General features: G+C 36.0%; 1 protein-coding gene and 1 long non-coding RNA gene across 2 annotated transcripts in view; one reads left to right on the top strand and one right to left on the bottom strand.

The window, feature by feature from the left end:
- The window catches only part of LOC307169742, a 60,812-nt gene extending 49,450 nt beyond the window's left edge, over positions 1–11,362 (top strand). Inside the window, exons 2-4 of the long non-coding RNA XR_013823177.1 lie at positions 8,999–9,334; positions 10,287–10,362; positions 10,473–11,362. This is a non-coding gene — a long non-coding RNA (uncharacterized lncRNA). The remainder of the gene's footprint in view (positions 1–8,998; positions 9,335–10,286; positions 10,363–10,472) is intronic.
- Positions 3,716–8,107, bottom strand: LOC307169730 (uncharacterized protein). The gene is made up of 4 exons (XM_079890526.1): positions 7,047–8,107; positions 6,818–6,871; positions 5,361–5,654; positions 3,716–5,246 (listed from the first exon to the last, which is right to left on the bottom strand). The coding sequence occupies exons 1-4, from the start codon at positions 7,348–7,350 to the stop codon at positions 5,071–5,073; spliced, it is 828 nt and encodes a 275-aa protein (XP_079746652.1). The 5' UTR covers positions 7,351–8,107; the 3' UTR covers positions 3,716–5,070.

Below are 11,362 nucleotides of genomic sequence, written 5' to 3' on the forward strand. Positions count from 1 at the left end.
ATGCTGTGAGTGACATGACACCATCTGCTGGAGCCCCCAATGAAACACTGGGTCCCCGAGAGGAACCAGGCACACACGGAAGCCCCACGGTTTGCGATGTGGAGGGGGGCGTGTTTTTTTATTATTTTTTTTTTTTTATTGTACCACACTGTAACCCTCAGATCACCCTGGCCACCAGCCAAAGTATCCCGTTCTTTAGGAAGAGATAGATTGGGGTGTGGCAGAGGGGACTCTACCCACACTGAGATCATTGAGTCTCGATCTATAAACATTGCGATGTTTACATGATCCACTCATCCACGAGCGCTGCCGAGCGTGATTAAGCCCAACACGCGAAACAGCGCTCGTGACCGTTAGGCAGATGAATCACGGAAGATCACTGCACAAAACAGCAGCAGGCAATGCGATCTCACTGGAACGCGCCATCACACAAACACACTGAAGAGCCGCTCGTCTGGTAGAATGAAGATGATTCAGAATGGCTTGTAGGAGTGAAGAGAACTCTTGGTTCCGAAGCGAAAACATATCTGCATGTTGCCAGCGTACTTCCTTATATACCCCTAGAGGGGGGCGGACCTACGCTATGCAAATTCCGCAGACCCATGGCATTTCATTGCCATTGGCTCGTTTTGTATACTCGAAGGTGAGAGGCTTTCTAAGCGAAACCTCATTCGTCGTCATCCGACGTAACTCGGAGTGACCACGATTTGTAATTATTGTTATGATTCATATTTTGTCATCTTTGTTATCGCTGACAAAAAAAAAGAAAAAGAAGCGACACAAAAAAAGCCTTCACCTAATGAACATGTTTAACAGTAGGCTAATAATAATGTCCTTAATAAAATGAACACTGTTATTGAGTAGTTAAAGTGACTAGATAAAAAATTATTTGTTTAATTCAGAATGGGTTGCTAGCTCCAATCGAGATTTTATTTTTCTAAGAATTAGCCTACGTTAGATGGCTAATTAGTGAGCTAGCATCATGTAAAATAAAAATAAAAAAGACTATTTACAGACCAAGGTTATAATAATAGTTACTGTTCGGTTCTATGCAGACTGTAAAAAAGGTTCTAAGATAAACACTTATTCAGTGGGCCTATCAGTAAATTAGGTTTACCAAACAATACAAAGAAATATTATCTTACCGTCATCGTGAGGTGACCATGTGGATCCACTCTGCCAGACACTGATGAAAGTGCTATCTATTGTACGAATTTTATTTCTCGTAACATTTATATGTCAAAAATCATTGCACGCAAAAACCATTTTGGGCGTATAAATGACACGATAAATAAATATATATTAGTAGTTTTTAACCACTCTTTCATAGTTTCATAGTATATATATATATATATATATATATATATATATATATATATATATATATATATATATATATATATATATATTTCATAGGCTATACTGAAAGTTGACATTGTAGTATAACAATAGCGTAATGGTAGGCTACATTTTATCAGCAATGAAAATCGAGAGGACAACAAAGAGCGGGTGAAAGATAATGACAAAGCAGGTCAAGAGAACAGGCATGAATGGGCCACACTGGATATTATGACTACACTGTAAAAAATTTGTAACCCTCCCAAATCAAAAATTTCAATTGACCGATAACATCTAAATTTTTCAATTGGCCCAAGTGAAAATCTGTACATTTAATTTTAGAATTTACAGAATTTCACTTGGGCCAATTGAAAAATTTAGATGTTATCGGTCAATTGAAATTTTTGATTTCGGAGTGTTACAAATTTTTTACAGTGTAAATATTTCAAGAAGTTTTGCAGACTTTAAATAGACTAAATATTGTGAAATATCTGGTCCATTTATTGTGAAATATCTGGTCCATTCATTGTGAAATATCTGGTCCATTCATTGTGAAATATATGGTCCATGAAAGAAAACAGAGAGTCAAGAGCAGGTGAAGCTAGGAACTGTCACAAGATGTTTTGACTTAAAAGGGTCATGACATTCATTATGTAATTACGTTGAAAGGTAAAACGTGACGTAGGCGGAAGTACCGACCTAGTTTTTTTATTTTTTTATTTGATTTATTAATATTAACATTAATATTGAACATTAATATTGAACATTAACATTCAATATTATTAATATTGAACAGTAACAGAAAGGCATTGTACTGAACTAGTGTTTACACAGCGAACTTGCAAAGACTAAGTCAAACTCCATTTAAAAAATAAAAATAAATAAAGGTTAAAACAATGACACTGACGATTTTGACGGTTGTGGAGAAGTGAAGAAGAGAGTTTTTCACCCTACCCTATCTTTTTGAACTAGAACACGCGTGACCTTTCAATGTGATTACTTAATGCGTGGCGCATCGCTGTGCTAGTGCAAGACGAGCATTTGTGGTTAAAAAGTATATATATATATATATATGAAGAGTTCAGATGCAAAAGCCTCTAAGTGCAATCTAAAATTTCCTTCTAAAATGAGCATTTTTACCAAGCTCGTATATTTAAGTTCAGTAATTTCACTTTAATGACAATTAATAGGTAATTTTCATTGCCATTAAAGTGAAGTAATTGAACATAAACATGCAAGCTTGATAAAAATGCTCATTTTAGAAGGAAATTTTAGATGGCACTTAGAGGCTTTTCCATCTGAAGTCTTCATATATACAGTATAAAACATTTTTTTTTTTAAATGACCGATCGTTTCGCTTGATAAGACCCTTATTATAGGGATGGGCAAATGAAGCCTCATGAAGCACTGTGGATTTCCCTTGATTGTTCCAGGAAAACATTCAAAGCTTCGAGAGTGTCGAGCTCTGTCTGGCGTTTAGCAAAAAATAAAGCAGCCCAAACCCTGAGAAAGGAGCTTTGTCATTTTGCACAAATAAAAGCTTAATTGTGTGTGTGTGTGTGTGTGTGTGTGTGTGTGTGTGTGTGTGTGTGTGATAGACAAATGATAGACTAAGACACCCTTCTCTGGTCTTCAAATAGCCTACATAAAACAAGCTTCTTTAAGGGTTTCATGAGTAAAGAAAAATTTGCACTTATTTAAACAACCAGCAACATTAGTTTTTAAAGGTAATTTACTCACAAAATTAGTTTTTAATGTCATTACATTGTTTAGAACAAAAGAAACAATGGGGAAATTTCCATTTTAGAAAAAATATATATTTTATTGATGTTACACTGTGGACAGAAACATGCATGTAGCTACGCCTAGCAAAAACAATATTTTTTTTCAGATTTATTTTCAGACATTCACCAATAATTTTTTAGGTTTCAGAATTTTCTTTAACCGAACTTTATAATGATGATTCTTGATGTTATGAAATATATAACAGAATGATTTGATATGCTATTTTACTTTATGCATTATTAGGGTAAAATGGCCATACATGTGTAGTCCCATTACAATGGATCTATCCACTGAATCTAATTTACATGTGTGTTTGGGGCAACATTAAATGAAAATAGAAGTGTACTAATGAGAGTAATAGTTGACAAAGATTTTCATGAGAATGTCTAATATTTCATGAATGTCTAAATGTTCATAGGAATATTGATATACTGTATATTTTCTTTCCCTATATTCACTTGTGGTGTCTCTCCAAATGCCTGATAAACATCACAGTAGACATGCATGACATCGATGTAATGTCAATGTATGACATTTTGGAACAGAAAGTCATATCCTGATTTAAAAACCACTTACATTTTCCTGAGATGTTGATTTATGACAAACAATTTGACATTTTCACATTTTAATGATAGTTACAAAATATTATAATATTTCCAGTGCTAAATTTGATAATTCAATCAATGTCAGTCATTTTTAAAGACCAAAAGGAGTGGGAGTTTTCATGGCTAAATCTTCACACATTTGGGATTTCTGGAAAGCCCTAATGTGCTCTTTTACAATACAGATCTGTCAGAGAAATTCTCTAAAATATAATGTCTACTACAGAGGTAAAAAGTCTATACTTATGAGGTCTGTTTATAAGCCCTGTTTGTATGCGCACACATTGGCCAATTTCCGTTGTGTTGTGGTGTATTTCCTTTGTGTCGTTAACTTATGTTTGCTTTTTAAATTTCGTTGCATTGTTGTGCACTACTAGGGCCATCATAGATAAGGCAGAAAGATCTCCATAAATTTTTTTTATTGGGGAATCAAAAATTAGCATGTGTTCCACGTAAGAATAGTCCAAATAGTAGGCATTGGCAAAGATTCAGTAACCATTTGGCTAACAATCAAGGAAACAGGCAAGCTGTACAAAAAAGAGTGGGTCAGTGCTGGCCTCTGGTGGTGAACAAGAGGGACTGCAGTAGAAAATGAAGAGTAGTCTGGTTGTTGTGGTGGTAAATGAAAATAATTGTAAAGCATATGGTTTGATAGTAGGAGTTATTTGCAATAGGCAAGTCTAGCACTAGTTTATGAACTTTTCTTGAATGTGCTGTAACAAGAATAGGAATACATTGTGTGCACAAATTTTATCCAAATCGATTAATCAAGCACATTTTACCAATTGTAAAATGAGAGGATGTGGTGCTGGTCCTTCAAGAGTCACTCTCAACCTATTGATCTATAAAGCTTTTAAAAATATATGATCAGAATATCGACTTGCATAATAATTACTCATGCGCTGTATTGATGGAGGGAGATTCTGCCACTACTTACTGAAGTACAAAGTGATGATCTGATACTCTGGATGTTAGCACTGTTGCTTCTGTGATATTTCTTAGTTAATATTATATGTCGTCCCAAATTACATGCCATTTGTGCCTTTATTGCTGTTCTAAAGACACCAGTTTGTACTTTGTAAACTATTTTTATTTGGAAGGTGTCTATTTCTCATTAGAAATGTTTATAGGCCTACATGTCATGCATCTCTATACAACTTGTATATAGCTTTTTTTTTTAATCTAATATATCTTTTTTAAGTGCTGTCTTAGACTTTAAATCATATCTGAGGAAAAAGAATATGCAAAGTCAATAAAAAAGGTCCATAACAAAAACAAAAATCAAAATTATCTCATAACCCATTATATCAGGGCAAATAGTATTTGAGGGTAATGAGACTGTTGTTCAACAACTAGATATTGTATCAGTGAGGGACTGATGGTGATGTACATGTGCTCTCTCCTGATGAATTTGATTAGATCTGATGTCATAAACCAGCACAGCAACAGTAGCCACTCCCACCAGAGCAGAGATGACCAATCGGATCACAGCTTCAGTAAAACCACAACACTGGACAGAGTCTAAATAAAAATAAGAAAACATTGTGCACATAGTTGTGCTTTTCAATAAGCGTAGTTTATTGCAATTAGACACCAAAGTAAAGGCAATGATGTACTTGGCAACACCTCACTTACCTTCACATGGTTGACAGAGTTGCGTGATGTCCAGATGTGTGGTCTGGTTGGTGATGGTATTGTTGATCACACAGCTGTAAGTGTTTTTATCCTGATATTCCACCTCCAGAGGTAGAGAGAGACTGATGCTGAGATCAGACACACTGATGCTGGACAATACACTGATTCCTTTGTACCAGGAGAGAGTCACATGACTCACATTCACCACTGAACACACCAGTGAACATCTGGACTCTGACGATGAAAGTGAACACTGTGAAGAATCACTGGTGATGACAGGAATGGGCAGAGAATCTAGAGAAGAGAAGGGAGATTGTTAATAGGCAGTATCAGTACAAATCAAGTTAAATATGCTATTGGGTTCTATATTAAATCATACTGTACAGTAATACATGTACAGCATTTTATTTGATCTCACTTATTTGTTCTAATTCATAAACAATTCCATGAAAAATGGGAACTAAATGGGTTTCATGACCTCTAGTACCATTAAGTGTTCTCAAATGTTCATTTTTGAACCTGCTGCATGATAGCATTGTGTGTCAAGTCATGTCTGACTTGAAATTAACTAGAATTGTTTGTGTGTTTAAAACACAAACTGCTGGGTTAAATCCATTGCTTGCTTTTTTACCAATTGAACCAATCATATTGATAGAAGGTGACATGTTAGTCATTATCTTATTTGTTGTGTCTGTCTTTAAAACCTGATGTATTCTTCTTTTTGGGTGGGATTCTCTGAGACTTGCTCGAGATCCTTCGGCCGTGATTAAAGCATATTCGAAGGCATTGTCTGAAGTCGGTCGGTGATTAATGCTGCGCAGCACGCTAGTTAGGGTATAGGAACTCAAAGCCAGTTGTTGACTGTAGATGCAAGAGCTATATAAAGATTATTAAGTGTCAAGACGCTTGGGTGTCGACTGGAGACGCCCCAGATATATTTATTAAGTGTCGACTGTAGACGCTTGGGTGTCGATTGGAGACGCCCCAGGTAATTAGGTTCCCGGTAAGAAAAATCTACCACACAAACCATCCTTTTTACCTCCTCCAAAACAGCTCTGTTCACAGCGGCCCGTTTCGGTGCATGTCTCTTTAAATGATAATGAGCAACTGCTCACCCCACCCCTCTCTTCCATGGGGGATGTTGTTGACACAAGACACTTAAAGGGCTGCCATGACTCTGCTCACAGATACAAATGGCTAAGGGAGGAAATATGCTAATACGGGACAGTCCGTCAGTGGTCGTGGGCGGAGCATGACCAATATGACATCATATTGCTCAGAAAATCCAAATGGCTTGATTATTGAGTGTTTAGTCTATTTGTGGATTAAAAAAAGGAGTGAATAGAATTTTTTTCATTGTATGGTGTAAAGACACATTTATAATGCAAACACCATATAAAAGTGAATTTTGCATCCGATGACCCCTTTAAAAGAAATAATCTTCATGCTATACTCACCTGGATAATGGCTAACTTGTGGGATGGTCTGAAGGACAGGTGTTGAAACAGATGCTTTATACCAAAAAGAAAACAAACAAAAAGAAGATGAAGGATCCACCAAAGTGTAAAACCACATTTAACATAAACTAATGAGTGAGTGAACAAACTGAATCACATTTCCAGAATAGTTCCCCTCTGAAAGTTAAATAAAACCAAAAATGTATTAGAGGAGGTTTATTTCACTTACCAGATACAGTAACTGTGAATGTTTTGTGTGAAACCCCTCGTTGGCTGAGAACAGTTAGTTGATAAAGTCCAGAGTTTGTGGTTGTGATGTTCTTTATGGTGAGAGACCCCGTTTGACTGTCAAGCTGCAGTTTGTCTTTGAATCTCGTGCTTTGGTCATATATAGTGATGACCTGATCATTAATGTCAGCAATACGAGTCTCTGAAGGTCCAAAAAACCACAAAATACGATCATATCTAAGTATTTCAGTGACACCAGTGTTTAGAGTGATAGAATCTCCCTCCATCACTGATACTGAGATCATTTCATCTGTCTGAGCATCTGGAACACATTCAAATGAGGTTGTTGGTTAGAAACTGCAGTTAAAATGAATTGTTTAATTGTCTTTCAAAAGAACCACAAAGGAAGTGTTCAGCAACAGGATATAGTTTCATTTTGTTTCCACTTAGCTCCTTTGTGTGCCATTTATAAGTAAATAATCAATGATCAGTTAATGCTTCATGTTCACAGGTATTTCCTCTTTTACCGCAACAATACTGATTTAGTGTTAGCAGAGTGACTTTCATCAGGATAAAACTCTTAACAGAGGCAAAATAACTAATGATAAATGTAATATTACACAACTCACCATGGACACAGACGAAAAACAAGATGACAGTCCACATGGGCATTGTATAAGACTGACTAGTATCACTTTAGTTGAGTCTCTGTAAAGTTTAGTGGATAAGGAAGAGCAGGTTCAGCCAATGACTCTCATTACTGCGACCATCCAGTGGGTGTTACTTTCTCAGTCCTGTGGTTTTGGGGTGTTATGTTGGTGATACACTCTCTGCACATCCGTAGACACAGCTGATTTTTTATTGTATTTTCTGTGCTGATTAAAACAAGTCACATCAAGTTAATACACGCTTACTGATATTTGAAAGCATGTTCAAATGATCCCTAATATTTATTAGAATAAACTCTCCAGAGCTCTCTGAGAAGTTTTGCAGGAACAGATTCTGCGTGGGCATATGCACGACAGAACTGAAAGGAAAACAAAAAAAAAAAAGAAAGAAAAGGAAAGGAAAGGAAAAAAGGAGGCCTGAATGAGAGTGACTGTTAAAGGTCTATCTGTGCTTGAGAGAGTGTAAGGCATCGCCCACTGCTGTGGTTTAGACACTTTTGTGCTTTCTTTCCACATGTGACGACACATTTTTCCATTAAACAATTGTCATAGTTCTCTTACTTTGTCACAATAATAATCCACGGATTCCTATGGATCGGACAGTTTCACGTATTCATGTCTCCTACTTGACCTATTTCATTTAAAGTAGATTTAGTCGATTTATTTAGATTTAGCAAAAGTGCATTTTAGCATATTATGAGGTAAGTAACTCCAGAGTAATCCCCTGGAGTAACCTAGTATTATGCAAGAAAATCCCACTTGATACGAAAGTTTAAGCATCGGTCAATTTTGCCATTATTCATCCATTTAAATATAATTATAAAGATTTTATGTATAATTTAAAGTGTACTTGCTGCCCTCTATTGGCTACATGGGGTAACAGGCTTGTAATAAAATTGTGCATAATACATAACAATGGCATGATATTGTCCTGTTTTTTTATATTGTTTTTCAAAATTGTTTAGCATTTCGAGACGATTCCAACTGCTTAGAGTTTTACTGCCCTCCTAATGGAAACATTGTTCTTCAAAGAGGAAGGTGTTTGTAAAGCATCAAGGTTTCCACTGTCACTGTTGGGTATTGTGAAGGGATGTTGCAGCCTATGTGAGATCTTTGGGTCATATTTATTTTCTAGTTGAGGATAAGTTACCCTGGTGTTTGCAGATGGCATATTTACGAAATACTTCCCAATGGAGAATGGGAAGAATAATTATTTTAAGATTTAAAAAAAATAAGTTGTGAGTAAATTGAGTGACTGAGACACTTGTCTTGAATGTTTTTCCAGGTGTGTTTGCTGTCGAGGCGGATGGAGTGGAGCCAGTATCAGCGACTGAGGGAGAATCTGTCACTCTATCCACTGGTGTTACTTTAAAACACCCCACGGATCTAATACAGTGGGAGAAAGTTGAACCTAATAAGAGCTGTTGGGCTACAGTTGACCTGCGCGACACCAATATATATGATGGCATATGTAATAAAACATACAAGGACCGACTGCAGTTTGACAGTCAGACTGGATCTCTCACCATCATGAACATCAGAACCACAGACTCTGGACTTTATCTACTGAAGTTCATTGTCAATAGCACCACAAATAAGGCTTTCAATGTTTCCGTTAATGGTGAGTAGAGAATTTCAATATATTCATATTAGGCCTATGATTATTCAAAAGGTTGAAGAGACACATTCAGACTAATTAATATGCTTCATTTTTTAAAACCATGTAAGTTTAGTTTGCGGCCATGCACTGTATGTCGCTTGATATTAGAGGGAGGAGATGTTTTTATTGCAAATATAGCAGTTCATTGGACAGAAATTTAAGCCCCTTATTGCAACAATCAATATTTATAGGCTGATATTCCCAGATCAGAAAGATTCTACATTTTAAATGCATATCAAATTAATTCAGTAAATAGAGGGATAGTTCACTCAAACAATGTAAATTCTGTCATCATTTACTGACCCCCATGTCGTTCCAAACCTGTATGACTTTCTTTCTTATGTGGAACATGTACATTGTAAGGGCAAAAAAATTAAATATGTCTTATTTTATGTTCAACAGAACAAAAGTCATACAGGTGTGGAACGACATAAGGCAGAGTAAATGATGACAGAATTAGCATTTTGTTGTGATCCAAAATGCCACAAAACTCTATTTTGACTATTAATTGGGTCTTAAAAATGTCTATTGAATGAAGTTTATATGAAATAAAGGCCTACATATGATCATAATAATATATGTATCCATCTATCCAGCCGTGACTGCACCAGGTCATCCACCAGTTCAATGCTCGCGATGGCTGATGTATATAGTCCTGGTTCTGGCTGCACTCACAGTAGGGATATTACTGTGCTGTTGTTGGAGGAATAGAAGACGAGATCAAGCAGGCAAGTATTACCTATGACTAATAGGGTAAAAGAAAAATGACTTTTTTCCCCTACAAAAATCATGTAAAAAAATTTTGAAATATTTTCGTAATTGTCAGTATTGTTGTATTACAAACCTTTTATTTTTATTTTATTTTTTATGCGGTGGTATTTAAAATATTTTTTTTCTTCTTTTATTATTATAGTAAAACTGGTCCAGTTCCTGCCAGAGTTGGAATCAAGTGGATTTCTTTCAAACTGAAGTTTTTGGAAGAATGAAATGTATGTATAAATTGTATTTAAACTTCTTTTCCATTGTGGTGCACTTCCAAATGTTTTTATAATTGTATACACTTATCTTTTCCCCTTTGCCACTCTTCCTTTTTCATTAGCAAACAGCCCCTCAGCAACAGCACCAAGAAGTCTGATGATCAAACCTGTCAACACGGTCAGAACTTTTTTCCCGAAGTCTCCCATATTTCACACCCATCTCCTGCAACCCTCCCGTTCTGTATTTTCATCCGGGGAACTCGCGTAATTTGTATGACCCAAACCTCGTCATACGAATAATCACATCAATATACTGTACTACTAGGTTGTACAGTTGCCAGATCTTGTATGAAACATCATACTCACACAATCAACACATCATACAAATATCAGCCCATATGTGACCTCAGCCTGGCAACCTACACTACAACCCATTTGCGCTGTTGACGTCTGCGCAGGACGTGAGAAGTGGAATCAAGCATCACTGGTACAAATGGGAGGAGAAGACTCAGGTGGTGAACATTCTGGCGTAGTATAATATATACAGTATATGTTGAAGGGTGTGGATTGGAATCCACTGCTGCTTCAATGTATAATGAGTGATTATAATCAAGGTATTAATAAATATTTTTCCTTCTAAATTTCAAATTAGTTGAATTTGATCTCTCTGGAGATTTTACTTGGTTATAGAAGTTACCAGTATTATCACTGAAATGTTTTTTTAATGTATTCTTTAATGTCTGTATTTGATATTTGAATGCAGTAACATTGCTTGCCTATTTATCCCAGCTTCCAGAAATGAAATGAGGAAATGTTTTGTGTTTGAGAAAGGTCTTCAACATGTTAAAACACACAGGGTGTCATTGAAGTCTATAGTTTAAGGGACCATTTAAAGAACTTACTTTCCATTTAGACTAAAGTTTCCTATCCTTGAGAGAAAGAACTTGTTATCTTGATGTTTTGAGACGAGACTAACTGTTTATTGTTAGAGCCTGATAAAATCCAACCTTGG

The sequence above is a fragment of the Squalius cephalus genome (genome assembly GCF_949319135.1).
Source record: "Squalius cephalus genome assembly, chromosome: 13".
Classification (NCBI taxonomy): domain Eukaryota; kingdom Metazoa; phylum Chordata; class Actinopteri; order Cypriniformes; family Leuciscidae; genus Squalius; species Squalius cephalus.